This window comes from Cherax quadricarinatus, chromosome 50 (assembly GCF_038502225.1).
Source record: "Cherax quadricarinatus isolate ZL_2023a chromosome 50, ASM3850222v1, whole genome shotgun sequence".
Lineage (NCBI taxonomy): Eukaryota > Metazoa > Arthropoda > Malacostraca > Decapoda > Parastacidae > Cherax > Cherax quadricarinatus.
The window spans coordinates 17,226,915-17,242,010 of NC_091341.1; the positions used below are offsets into that span (position 1 = coordinate 17,226,915).

Consider the following 15,096-nt stretch of genomic DNA (forward strand, 5'->3'; position numbering starts at 1 on the left):
AAACTAAGGGAGGAGGAAGTTCAGGTGAGATATAAGCAACTATTGGCAGAAAGGTGGGCTGGTGCAAGTATGAATAGTGGGGGGTTGAAGAGGGTTAAAATAGTTTTAAAAATGCAGTATTAGAATGTGGGGCAGAAGTTTGTGGCTATAGGAGGGTGGGGGCAGGAGGAAAGGTAGAAAGTGTAAAGTGAACATAGATAAGAGTAAGGTGATGAGGGTATCAAATGATTTAGATAAAGAAAAACTGGATATCACATTGGAGAGAGGGAGTAAGGAAGAAGTGAATGTTCTCAGATATTTGGGAGTTGACGTGTCAGCGGATGGGTTTATTAAGGATGAGGTTAACCATAGAATTGATAAAGGAAAAAAAGGTGAGTGGTGCATTGAGGTATATGTGGAGACAAAAAAAAACGTTATCTGTAGAGGCAAAGAAGGGAATGTATGAAAGTATAGTGGTACTCTCTTATATGGGTGTGAAGCTTGGGTTGTAAATGCTGCAGTGAGGAGGCGGTTGGAGGCAGTGGAGATGTCCTGTCTAAGGGCAATGTGTGGTGTCAATATTATGCAGAAAATTCGGAGTGTGGAAATTAGAAGGTGTGGAGTTAATAAATGTATTAGTCAGAGGACTGAAGAGGGGTTGTTGAGGTGGTTCGGTCATTTAGAGAGAATGGACTAAAGTAGAATGAGATGGAGAGCATATAAATCTGTAGGGGAAGGCGGGGTCGGGGTCGTCCTTGAAAAGGTTGGAGGGAGGGGGTAAAGGATGTTTTAAGGGTGAGAGGGACTTGGACTTCCAGCAAGCGTGCTTGAGCATATTAGATAAGAGTGAATGGAGATGAATGATTTTTGGGACCTGATGAGCTGTTGGAGTGTTGTACTCGCTACCCAAGGACACACAATGGTGTGGATGACTCTAGGCTAATTTCATTCTAGTCCCTGTTTGTTGTACTAGTTCAGCGAGTCCTTGGCTAGTGCAGTGTTGTTATTGATCAATACCACTCGTTCATGGTCACAATAATATAAAATACTGCTCATTGAACTAGTACACCAAACAGGAACTAGAATGAAATTAGCCTAGAGTCATCCACACCATCGTGTGTTCTTGGGTAGCAAGTACAACATTCAGTGCTGCTGGATGCGCTACTCTTAAGGATCGTATGGTCCAGTGGATAAGGGCATCATGTGTTTTCGCCCACCATGGGGCAGGTCAAAGCAGCATGGGTTCGAGTCCTTGGCTAGTGCAATGTTGTTATTGTTCAGTACCACTCGTTTCGTGGGCACAATAATACACACACACACACACACACACACACACACACACACACACACACACACACACACACACACACACACACACACACACACACACACACACACAGAGGAACCTTGAATTTCGAACAGCTCCCAGCTCGAATAGTTATGTAAGTTTATTTTTGTAAGTGTTTTTTGTGGTCTGAAACGGACTAATCTAATTTACATTATTCCTTATTGGAACAACTTCGTTCAGTAACAGCACTCGAACAGCCTTCTGGAATGAATTTTGGCCGAAATTAGAGGTACCACTATATATATATATATATATATATATATATATATATATATATATATATATATATATATATATATATATATATATATATATATATATATAGTGGTACCTCTAATTTCGGCCAAAATTCATTCTAGAAGGCTGTTCGAGTGTTGTTACTGAACGAAGTTGTTCCAATAAGGAATAATGTAAATTAGATTAGTCCGTTTCAGACCACAAAAAACACTTACAAAAACACAATGCTCTCCAACGCCTCAGGAAAGGACAAAGCTCGTCTCCTGGCAGTGAAGGCACCAACACTCAGGAGATTTCCTGTTAGCTGTTCCCAATTCCTCCTTGGGCACTCGACTAGACCCACAGGCCATTCGGATTGGTGTTGCTCTTCGCCTAGCTGCCCCCATCCTCACCGAACATAGGTGTATTTGCGGCAGGGCGACAGCTGATCAATTCGGACTTCATGGTCTCGTGTGTCACACAGCAGAAGGGAAGTATGCCAGGCATGAGGAGGTCAATGACATCATAAAGAGAAGCCTCGCCACAGCCCGTTGCCCAGCTCAACGGGAACCCCAAGTGCAGAGGTCTGACAGAAGTCAAAAGCGTCCTGATGGAGCCACTATGCTACCTTGGAAGGATGGAAAGCAGATTGCCTAGGACTACACATGTGCTGCCACATTGGCAGACACCTACTTGCCATACTCCATAGTGGAAGGGGGTGGAGCTGCCAGCCACAGGGAGATCCAGAAGATCCACAAACATGAAGACCTTCCCCCTTGCTATACCTTCATCCCAATAGGGTCGGAGACCCTCGGAGCATGGGGCAAGTGTGCTCTAAAGTTCCTAATAGAGCTGGGTGAAAAGCTCATCATAGAAACCAAGGACCACAGGGCGACCAGCTTCCTCTTTCAGAGACTAAGTGTTGCGATCCAGAGAGGAAATGCCTGCAGCATTCTGGGCACGCGGCCCACCGCTGGGGATCTGGACGAAGTATTCGAGATGTAGCTCTGAGTTACCTATGTTGTTTTACTTTCTTTCGTATTTTTGTGAATGTTTTGTCAATGTATTTTGTCTTTAAATAAAATATATATAAAATATAGGGGGTGGTAGGAGAAAATTCTCAAATAGCCTCAGGGAGAACCTTGAGTTTTCCCTGAAGCAAGTTTATTCTTTTCTCTGAGGATGAGGGTCCCTATAACAGTTCTAGAGGTGGTACCTATCTATCTATATATATATATATATATATATATATATATATATATATATATATATATATATATATATATATATATATATATATATATATTATTTATTTATTTATTTATTTATTATGTGTGTGTGTGTGGGGATGGGGGGAGTGTCAGGTGCCACACTGATGGTGGAGAGGATAGTAGAGAGGGAAGTATTACAAGAAAATATATTTTGTCTTCTCTGTACTGCTACATTGCTTTGCTTTTCTCTTGACTTATAGTACTGTTCTTATCCTTTCTCATTATGCCTCATGCATTACATTATTTTTATCCTAATTATTTTGTTATTCATTGTAAGTGACAATCTTGTTATATAAAATATTTATTATACTTTAATATAATCAGTGGACTTGAGATAAATATGTATTAGGGTAGGATAAGTTTATTATTGGCTTTTGAAATTCTTTGAGTCAATTCTTGATGAACAAAGCTGTGATCCCTGTGTTGGGCTGCAAGTTGCTAAAACAAACAGCCTAACTAAATTGGACCATCAGCTGGTCTAGGACCAAGCTGTGAGGGCAATGATTATTAGAATCAACAACAGGATAGAGGTAACAAATAAAAAGGCACAATAACATGACTGGAACAATACACAAATAACCCGCACGTAGGAGAATGAAATATATGTGGGGGTTATTTGTGTAGGATAGAGGTAACTCTATACCAGGATATATTGTGAGCATTGTTTTTGCTCTATCCTGTTTGTCTAAAGCCATAAAACTGTATAGTGTTATGTATTGTGTATCAAATAAGCTATACTTTTTATTTTTCAGGTGTATGGGCATGTGGAACAGAAGGCAGATGGAACAGAGGTTTTTGAGTGGTCACACAGTTATAGCCGTGTGTACCAACCACAAGGCACTTACAACCCTACAGCCACTTTCTTAAACTTTGAGCTATATAATGTGGAGGCCCGAGAGAGGGTTAAGTGCATCTCTGGCACTGAAGGTGAGAAAAGTTGTATGGCACTGACAATGGTAGGAGTGACAAAATACTAGCAGTGAAGATAAGATAATATGATTGAGAAACATGAATATGAATGCGAAACAAACTTCTCTTTCTCATGCATCAGTATGCAGTATATCAGCCACATCGAAATTAATCTCCATTTGTTCATCTCTTAGAATTAGTTATAAGTTTTGATGAGCTTAATTGTTACTATAGAATATTCTGTGACAAAGTATTTTTTCCAAGAAAAGAGTATGTATACATCTTCTTTCAACGTACCAGCTGTATCCCACCGAGACAGGGTGGCCCAAAAAGATAAACGAAAGTTTCTTTTTAAATTTAGTAATTTAAACAGGAGAAGGGGTTACTAGTCCCTTGCTCCCGGCATTTTAGTCGCAAGTACATATACATATCTGTTGAAAATAACCTAGAATTTCATCTAATATTATTTTAAAATGGTATGAAAGTGAGTAACCCTTTGACTGTCTGTACCTTGAGAAGGGGAGGCAATCAGGTTTGATCCAAAGCGAAGAAGAGGAGTTTTAATTCCTTGGATAAAGAGATCTTCAGCAGTATCAAGATTCCCCCCGAAACCCTCCCTATCCTTGAAGGGACTTTGCTGTTTCAAACATACTGTATTTTACAATCTTAGCCCAGTTTTATTAATGAATATCTTTTCATATTTTTCTGCAGGTGTGCCAATATCTACACAGTGGCAGAGCTCAGGCTACACCTACCCCATCCAGATTGCTCAGTTTGGTCTCTCCCATTACTGTAAATACCTCACTGAAAATCCTCCAGAAAGGTAACTTATTTATGTATGCATGCAACAAAATTACAAAAACATATACTGTACCTCAATATGTAATTTGAATACAATGAAAGGAAAACCAGTGCCAAGTGCTTTCATGATGTACAGATGTACAGTTATTGATCATATTCTCAAGGAACACTGAGTGTCTTGAGAATGTGATTATAACCTCATGAAAAATGTTAAGTTTATCTTTCAGTATGGTCAAAATAGGATTGGGTTCCAGGTTCTTGAAAGAAATCCAAACTAAACAGTACTGTAAATTCTTTACCTTACATTGTGGTAGCTTCAGCTTCATAAAGTTGAATAGCTTATATTGTAATGTTTATACAAGGTTATTGAACAAAAGTGGAAGGTTGTGGTTTGTTGATATATAGTTACTGAGTCAAGGTGGAGAGTTAGTTTTTTTGTGGTTGTTGTTGGAGTGTCTTCAGAAGGTGGTGGGGACAGTATATTGTGGTGGTACCCAGCATTGATTTGTAGAGCTTACAGTATACTGGTGCATGTCATGCAACAGTTTCAAGTTAAGGCTTGTATCAAGGATAGGATATACATGAATTAACACTTGTAATATTGTTCAAGTCAAGCAGAGTCAGCTGTAGGATTTGTTGTATAAATATACTTTTATCTACATCCTCTCTCTATCTCATACATTCCTTTCTTAGTAGAGTTCATATCATCATGATCCATCAGTTTCTCTACATCTTGCTTGGCCTTCAAGCTCATATTCCATGCCAGTTCTATAATCCCCTCACCTGATTCCTTGGTGTATGTGTAAAGTAATCACCTTAATTTGTTTCCACCGAGCATTTATAGTAAATTGTGCTACCTCATCCCGTAATAACTGTCCATAATTTAGTCAGTGATCATACGCCCATATTAGTAGTCTTTGTAATCCTCTCTTTGTGTTTGTATCCAGTGCCTTGAGCCTTTTTGGAGTCCTGCTGATGTAGCAGCACATGAAGGACTTTTTATTCCCCTGATCTTAGCTTATAATCCTGCAACATTGTAGCAAAATGAACAGGAACAAAATAAGCTTAAAAATCATTGAAGAGGACTTGTCAACTGTGAGATTACCCAGCTTTCTTGGCAATGAGCAGGATAAATAGAGGCACTGTAAAAAGCATGAATCTCAAATGTAATGTTCTTTTTTGCCCAGTACTCCTTTACCTGTGATTTAAATAAGAACAGCCAGTCATTAAATATGGGGCACCATCATTTATGCCTTTTTTTATTGGACCATCGAAGAATAGGTAATGAGGATTTATCTTTGCCTTGTAGGCACCCACATGAGTTGACACTTAAATTCTCCTTTTGTGTTGATGAAGATAATTCATGTGAGATGGTCTTTGCATGCCTTGAACCCAAGTGCCTGGTCATTTGATGCACCCTAACCTGAAAATTATGTTTATAAGTTTTCAAATCACCTGGCACTAAATTTACACTGATTTGACCACTGATCTTCCAGCTGATAGACTATGGTGCTACTAAGTGAAGCTTTTTTTCTTTTTAACTCTAGTCCAGGTGTTCTGCAGTCTGTTTTATTGAACTACACCAACTTCATCCTTATCTTGTTTTGTAAGCAAATTATTGTCATTATCAGTACACACACAGGTTTGTATAGCTAGCTCGCTTTTTTAATTGTGTGAACGATTCGTTTACACCTCTTATTGTACATGCAGAGTCCACCACCACCAGGCAACCTGCAACTTGAGCAGAAGCCAGCAAATAGACAGAATAAGACTTTTATTTAACATCGTTTCAGTCACAGCGGAGCTTTGTAAAGTATTGTACATGTAAAGCACCTGTACTTAAGTACAGTGGACCCTTGGGTAACGTTTTTAAGTTGAATTAATTTTCCCCATAAGAAATAATGGAAATCCAATTAATCCGTTCCAGACACCCAAAAGTATTAAAAAAACATTTGTTTTTTTCACATGAAATATACATTTCCCTACACAGAAAACAATGAGACATGAAGAATAAATACATGAGGAATAAATGACACTTACCTCTATTGGAGATTTATTGATGAGTGATGAGATGGGAGGAGGGGAGATGATGGAGGTGTATTATTGTTTGGAAGGGGAATCCCCTTCCATAAGGACTTTAGGTAGCAAGTCCTTTTCCTGGGATACTTCCCTTCTTTGTTTTTTAATGCCACTGGGAACAGCTTGACAGTCACTGGATCTCTGTTGCACCAAAAATCTGTCCATAGAGCTCTGTTTCTGGTGTTCCTTTAAAATTTCCCTAAAATGGGACAAAACATTGTCATTGTAAAAGTCACCAGCACAGCTTGCAGCAGCTGTGTCAAGGTGATGTTTATCCATAAAGGCTTGCACTTTTGTCCACATTGTACAAATGTCCTTAATTGTTGAAGAAGGCAACTTCCTCAGTCTCTCTCTCTCCCCTCTGAAGCAATTTCCTCAGCTGTGGTCTCTTGCTGTTGCAGGTGCTCTTGCAGCTCATCAGTGGTTAGCTCTTCATCATCATCCTCCACCAACTCTTCCACGTCCTTGCCACTAACCTCCAACCCCATGGGCTTCCCCAATGACACAATAGATTCCACAACTGGTATAGGCTCCTTAGGGTTAGCTCCAAACCCTTCAAAATCCCACTCTTGTACACATTCTGGCCACATTTTCCTCCAAGCAGAGTTCAAAGTCCTGCAAGTCACTTTCTCCCAAACCTTACCTATAAGGCTCATGCAACTGAGGATACTGAAGTGATCTTTCCGAAACTCTCTTAGGGTCAATTCAGTGTCTGAGGTCAGTTCAAAGCACTTTTGAAACACTGCTTTGGTGTACAGTTTTTTTAAATTTGAAATGACCTGCTGGTCCATGGGCTAGAGGAGAGGAGTGGTATTAGGAGGGAAAAACCTGACTTTTATGAAACTCAACTCTCCCACAATTCGCTCTTGCAAGTCTGGAGGATGAGCAGGAGCATTGTCTAATACCAGGAGGCACTTGAGGTCCAATTTATTTTCCAGGAGGTATTTTTTCACAGTGGGGCCAAACACATGATAGAACCAATCATAGAAAATGTCCCTAGTGATCCATGCCTTACTGTTTGCCTTCCATATCACCCACAAATAAGCCTTGACAACATTGTTTTTCTTGAACACTTTGGGAGTTTCAGAGTGATACACGAGTAAAGGCTTCACTTGCAATCACCTCTAGAATTACTACAAAACATGAGAGTTACCCTGTCTTTCATAAGCTTGTGTCCTGGGAGTGTTTTTTCCTCCTGAGTAATGTAGGTCCTGTTTGGCATTTTCTTCCAAAACAGGCCTGTTTCGTCACAATTGAGCACTTGTTGGGGTTTTAACTGTTCAGCCTCTATGTACCCCTTAAAGTCCTGCACATATTTTTCAGCCGCTTTTAGGTCAGAACTGGCAGCCTCACCATGCCTTATCACACTGTGTATGCCACTATGATTCTTAAATCTCTCAAACCAACCTTTGCTGGCCTTACCTTCACTAGCATCAGCACTAGTTCCAGGCATTTTCTTAATGAGATCCGCATGCAACTGCCTTGCCTTTTCACATATGATTGACTGTGAAACACTATCTCCTGACAATGTTTGTTGTTGATCCACACCAATAACAGTCTCCCCACATCTTCGAGTATTTGTGATCTCTGTTTTGTAAGCATACTTGCACCTTTCGCAACAACAGCTTCCTTGATTGCCTTTCTGTTGGCCAAGATATTAGCGATGGTTGATTGGGGTTTGTTATACACCAGGGCCAGCTCGGAGGCACGCACTCCACTTTCGTACTTTGCGATTATCTCTTTCTTCAAATCGATAGTATTTCTCACCCTATTTACCACAGGGTTGGCACTAGAAGCAGTTACAAGCACTAAAAACTATGGAATACTTAATACAAAATGTATCGCATGTATGCATGGAACCATCTGCACTGGCTTGTAAACAATGGCACACTGGCTTTACATAGTGGCCTGGCAGCTGCGGGCAGTCCAGGCCGTGCAGACGCATTCGGGACGAACATTCTTAACCGAGTTTTTCATCGTTGCCAAGCCAATATTTTTATGCAAAAACACATCGGTATCTGATTTTATCGCTATCTGATGACATCATTACCCGAGGGTCCACTGTATATATAAAGTGCTTTGTCAAATACATGTAAAGTGCTTTAAAGGAAAGTACTAAAATAGTGAAAGTGGAGATGTTTAGGGGATTTGTAAAACTGAATGACCATTTCTTCTTTGTATCCAAAGATGTTTGATAATTCCTAGGCAGTGATGATCTCTAATCACAGCTGCTGCCATTTCCTGTATTCTATCAAAAATTGTGGGCTGTTAAGCCCAGGTCCTTTTATCTTTTTGTTAGTAGTAAGCCATTGTTTTCAATGTGGCATCTGCTTTACATTTATGCATCCACATGCTGGATTTTGCATTTCTCGATGTTACATAGCCTGTCGTACTTTTGATCATTAGTGAAGGCAACGATCTCTTGAGATGTTTTGGTCTATGTCATTGATGTACAGTACTGTGTATAACAACAAAAAAAGTTAACTCCAGAATGGATTCTTTGGGTACTCCACTCAGTTACATTATTCTAATTGGAGTCTACAGTACTCCATTTAGAACAGCTCATTGTTGCCTGTATTTCAGTTATTGTTTTATCCATTCCAGAATTTTGCCAGTGATTCCATGTGCATTTTTTTGAATGCCTTTGAGAAGTCCATATACATCACATCCAACAGGAATGCCTTGGTAGGTGTACTCTGGTTGGTGATCATCTCAAGAAATGCAAGCAAATTTGTCAGAGGATTGGTCTCCCATAAATCCATGCTGTGAAGTTTTGAAGAAATTATGCTTTGTCAGATCATTGTCTGTTGCTTTCCTCTGAGGAGTCTGCACATATGGAAAGCTTAATTAATCGTTAGTTTTTTTACAGTTTTTTTTTTTCCACTTTCTGTTCTGAAGATGTAGGTAATGTTTGTGAATCTCCAGTCTTTAGGTATTATGCTCTTCTTTGGTGCACATATTTTCTGAATAGTAGTCTCAGAGACAAATATAATGAATTAGCTGGTACTGTGCCTATATTAATTTTGGTATACAATGAGTTCCTGATTTACAAACACCCAAAAATAATTATTTTATGAATGCAGATCTGCATAATTATCTTTTGTATTATTGTTTCTATAGGATAATACTTGTAAGGTGTTCCAGGGGTCAACGCCATCATGGCCCAGTCCATGACCAGGCCTCATGGTGGATCAGGGCCTGATCAACCAGGCTGTTACTGCTGGCCGCACAAAAACCAATGTACAAACCACAGCCCGGCTGGTCAGACACTGAATTTAGGTGCCTGTCCAGCTCCCTCTTGAAGACAGCCAGGGATCTATTAGTAATCCCCCTTATGTATGCTGGGAGGCAGTTGAGCACTCTTGGGCCCCTGACACTTATTGTGTTGTCTCTTAGTGTACTCATGGTGCCCCTGCTTTTCTTTGGGGGAATGTTGCACTGCCTGCTGAGAGAGTGATTTCCATGTGCAGATTTGGGACTAGTCCCTGTAGAATCTTCAAAGTGTATATTATCGTATATCTTTCTCATCTGCATTCCAAGAAGTGCAGTGGAACCTCAGTTTTTGTCATTAATTCATTCCAGAAAGTCTGACGAAAACCGAATTCGATGAAAACTGAAGCAATATTTCCCATAAGAAATAACATAAATCAATTTAATCCGTTCCAGACACGCAAAAATATTAACAAAAAATACATTTTATAGAGAATAACTATAGTTTTACATACAGAAAACAATGAGAAATAAATATAAAGGACTAATGAGATGGATAAATGAACATTTAATATCACTTTTACCTTTATTGAAGAGACTTGTTGGCGTATGGAAGACGCGAGAAGGGGAGGTTATTGGTGGGAAGGGGAATCCCCCTCCATCAGCCTCTACGTACTCCTTGAATTCATCAACGAATTCTTCGGCCGTACATTCTTCCGAACTTGCAGCCTCGCCATGCCTTAACACAGTGTGTATGCCAGATCACTTCTTGAATTTGTTGAACCAGCCTCTACTGGCCTAAAATTCACTAACAGCAGCACTCATCCCAGGCATTTTCTTTATGAGATCCGCATGTAACTGCCGTGCCTTTTTGTAAATTATCGCCTCCACAACACTATCTCCTGTTAACTGTTTTTCGTTGATCCACACCAACAGCAACTTCTCAACATCTTTGATGGTTTGCAATCTATGTTTTGTTAGCACATTTACTCCTTTTGCAACATCAGAGTCCTTGATTTCTTTTTTCTTTGCCAGGATGGAACTGATTGTTGATGAGGACTTCCCGTACATCCTGGCAAGATCGATCACGCATATGTCACTTTCATACTTTGCTACGAGTTCTTTTTTGAATTCTATCGTGTTTCTCGCCTTCTTTATCAAAGGGCTGGCACTCAGAACTTTCTTTGGCCCCATGGTGGCTTATTTAGCAGTTGAACTCGATAAACAAGCACAAAAAACAATGGATTATTACAAAATGTTTCAGATGAACATGCAAGGTAATGCTCACTCGACGAGAAACAAAGCCAGACTGACTCAGAATGTGTGGGATGCGTTCTGTGGGCGCGGGCAGGCGGACACGTTCGGTATGGTGGACCGACGAAAACCGAGGTGATGAATGAAAACTGACAAAATTTTGATGAAAAAAGTCATCAAAAACCAAATTAGATGAAAACCAGGGCAAACAAAAACTGAAGTTCCACTGTACAGGTCAAGGGACTTCAACCATTCCAAGTAATCTGGATGCTTTATTGTATTTATAGATGCATTGAAAGTTCTCTGTATGTTCTACAGGTCTGCAATTTTGCCTGCCTTGAAAGGGGCCATTAGTGTACAGCCTAAGGAAAATTAAGTGATTTGAAGAGAGTCATTATTAACTTGGTATCCCTAGTTTTGAAGGTTCTCATTATCTATCCTATCATTTTCTTAGCAGATGTGGTAGACATTGTTGTGATCTTTGAAAGTGAGATTCTCTGACATTATCACTCCCAGATCCTTCACACTAGTTTTTTACTATATTGTGTGGGTGGCATTTGTCTTATACTCTGATTCAGTTTTTATTTCCTTGAGGTTTTCCGAAGCGGAGTAATTGAAATTTGTCTTCATTGAACTTCGTATTGTTTTCTGAGGAACATTTAAAGACTGGTTAATGTCCACTTGGAGATTTGCAGTGTCCTCAGTGGATGACACTGTCATGCAAATTCTGATATCATCAGCAAAGGAGGACACAGTGCTGTGGCTTGCATCTCTCTGTGTCAGATATGAGGGTGAGGAACAGGATGGGAACGAGTACTGTACCTTGTGGAACTGAGCTTTTCACTGTAGCTGCCTCAGACTTAACTCTGTTTACTAATACTCTTTGTGTTCTATATGAAATTATAGATCCATCTACCCACTTTTCCTTTTATTCCTTTATGACACATTTTGTGTGCTATTACACTATGATCTCATCTGTCTAAGGTTTTCACAAAGTCTGTGTATACATCTGCATTTTGTTTGTCCTCCAGTGCATTCAACACCATGTCATAGTGGTCCAGTAGTTGTGAGAGGCTCTAGGTTACAAATGACTTATTGTGAAATTGAAGCACTATGAATGTAACATGTCCATAAGTTGTAGAATCCCATGTTCTACCTTCACCCAGGTGCTTGAACAACAGTGTACAGTATTCATTTCATGCCTAATAGTCCTATTATAAAATAATGAGTTGCATATTTAAATTTAGATGCAATAGGAACTAAAAAATCAAGAGAAATTAATTTAACTTACGTTTACGTTGTCAGTTGATGAGCATTTGCATCAATTATGTAAGCACTGCTAATTGTCTCCCAGTGTCAGATGTGGTTATGACCTTGATCTTTAAATTTAATGTATATTGCATATTAATACACAACTATCATGTAATTACAACAGTTATAACATCTGCAACAACTGTCAGTTTGTCTCTGACCCTGTTCAAGTGTATTATGACTTGAAGTGCATTTCGGTTTGTCTACCTAATACAGTATTTGTGTGTTTTAAATACTTGCATCTTTATATTTTCTTATAAGTTGCACGCAGTTTATCCATTTCAGGATAATGTTAGAAGATGGTGGTGAGCATAAGGGAGTATGGCAGCTGGAGGGACCAAGCACCAAAGTGTTCAGAGTTCTTGATCAGTCAACACATACTAATATCCTCAAGTTTAAGGTGCCAGGTAAGAATATATATACTCAGGAATTTTCCACTATAAGGTTTTCTTATATTTAAATGAATTCAGTGTTTTTATATTTTGTAAAAATAAAATTGAAACGGATTTACAATTTTGAATTTTGTTTTAGCTTTTTTGCTAAATTATCATAGGTGATGTCCCATTTTTTTCATGATTCTGTTTTTGAGATCTATAATATAATTAAACCTTGAATCATAAAAAATAAGAGGCACTGTGCAAAATTTCACATTCCCAATAATACAGTGGAACTTCAAAAATCGAACTGCTCCCAACTCAACCAATTATGTAAGTGTATTTTTGTAAGTGCTTTTATAAGTGTATTTTTGAGGGTTTGAAATGGACTAATCTAATTTACATTATTCCTGATGGGAATAAATTAATTCGGTAACGGCACTTGGACAGCCTTCTGGACTGAAGAAAGTTCGATATTTGAGGTTCCACTGTAGTTGTTTGCTCTCTCTAGGTATCACTAGTGCAGTGCCATATTTAGTTTAAAAATTCAAAAGAATAATGACAGTCATTCTTGATGTTTTTATATGTTTTCCAGCCTGTTTCAATATTGATTCTGAAACATGTTACATGGATTAACTTTTCTGGATTAAGAATTTAATTAGCACATGTTTATATGCACAACTCCATGAGCAGAGAAAATGCTATTTTAGAGCCAGGAATGTCTGCATTGTTCTTTCTGGACACTATTTTGAAATTGTCATATTTTTTAATTTTTGTGAAATTGGCCAAATTGCCAATTTCTGATCGTGTTATTGGGTAGTTGAAATCAGTAAATGGGCAGTTTCTTGTACTCAATTGATAGAACAAATGGAGTTCAAAAGAAATAGCTATGAGTTTGGTCGACTGGAACAATGAAATTAGCTGAAAATAGGGCTCAAAGTGGGCAAAATTGCTGATTCGTAAATATCACCGAGGTCGCTAACTTCGCGAAAGCATAATTCCATAAGTTTTCCATCAAATTTCGTTCTTTTGGTGTCATTACCATCAGGAAAAGATTCTTTATCATTTCATGAGAATTTATTTTTGTTTTTTTCGAAAATTTCTCGACACCAGGAGACACCTCAGGATCTGGGGTTTTGGCAGCCAAGGGGTTAATAATAATAATACTCAATAATAATCAATGAATCTCATTAATGTCGTACATTATGTTAACCCTTTGATTGTCGCAACCCCAAATCCTGAGGTGTCTCCTGGTGTTGCAAATCCCCCCCCCCCATTATTTTTTCTTATGAAGTGATAATCTTTTCCCAATTGTAGTGACACCAAAAGAACGAAATTTGATGGAAAACTTATGGAATTACGCTCTTGTGAAGTTAGTGGCCTCGGCGATATTTACAATTCGGCAATTTCGCCCACTTTGAGCCCATTTTCGGCTAATTCCATTGTTCCAGTCGACCAAACTCATAGCTATTTCTTTAGAACTCCATTTGTTCTATCAATTGAGTACAAGAAACTGTCCATTTACTGATTTCAACTACCCAATAACGTGGTCAGAAATTTGCAATTTGGCCAATTTCACGAAAATTAAAAAATATGACAATTTCAAAATAGGGTCCAGAAGGAACAATGCAGACATTCCTGGCTCTAAAATAGCATTTTCTTTGTTCAGCAGTCACGTCTCCAGGTCCCTCTGATATTACTCTTGCTTTCTATTTTGAATTTTTATTCAAACAAAAAATAGAAGATTTACTGTTACGTAAACTACTGCAATGTTGTAATAATTGTATAAATAATGTCAACCCATTCGTGACTGCATATTAGAATGGCTACTTGGACATTTATTGGAAAATGACATCATTTGTTTACTTTTGAACAGTGGCAAAAATCAAACATTTCTCCTAATTTGAGCTCCATTTCATGGTTCTTTTCATAGTAAAACCAATCAAAATCACCTCTATTTATATAATATGTTTTCCATTCTATCAAATGAGACCAAGAAAACGAGAATACAACCATAAATACTATAAGAAAATACACCACAAAGTCGGCATTTTAATTAAAAAAAAAAAAACGGTCGGAGTTTTTTTTTCCTCATAATGCACTGCGTGCTGCAGGATTTGTTTTATATGGTGCACACTGACCACACAGACCCATTCTCTCACATGTGGGCCTACCAGCTTTCTCCTGCTTGATTTGAAGTCGCTAGATTTTATGAGTATATATATGTCAAAAACGGTGGCTCGTAAGACGTATATATACGACCAAAACAGTCAAAGGGTTAATATACACATTTTCATCAATCCATCTATGATATATTTCAAAATTATGTAATAAACACGATACG

At 38.6% G+C, this 15,096-nt stretch overlaps 1 protein-coding gene across 9 annotated transcripts in view; it reads left to right on the forward strand.

Annotated features, from left to right (window-relative positions):
• Positions 1–15,096, forward strand: part of Hsepi (D-glucuronyl C5-epimerase) — a 607,106-nt gene that overhangs the window by 510,707 nt on the left and 81,303 nt on the right. For all 9 annotated transcript variants that reach the window (XM_070095437.1, XM_070095438.1, XM_070095439.1 and 6 more), the window contains 3 exons: positions 3,567–3,741; positions 4,435–4,546; positions 12,664–12,785. In XM_070095437.1, coding sequence (XP_069951538.1) covers positions 3,567–3,741; positions 4,435–4,546; positions 12,664–12,785 — 409 coding nt within the window. The remainder of the gene's footprint in view (positions 1–3,566; positions 3,742–4,434; positions 4,547–12,663; positions 12,786–15,096) is intronic.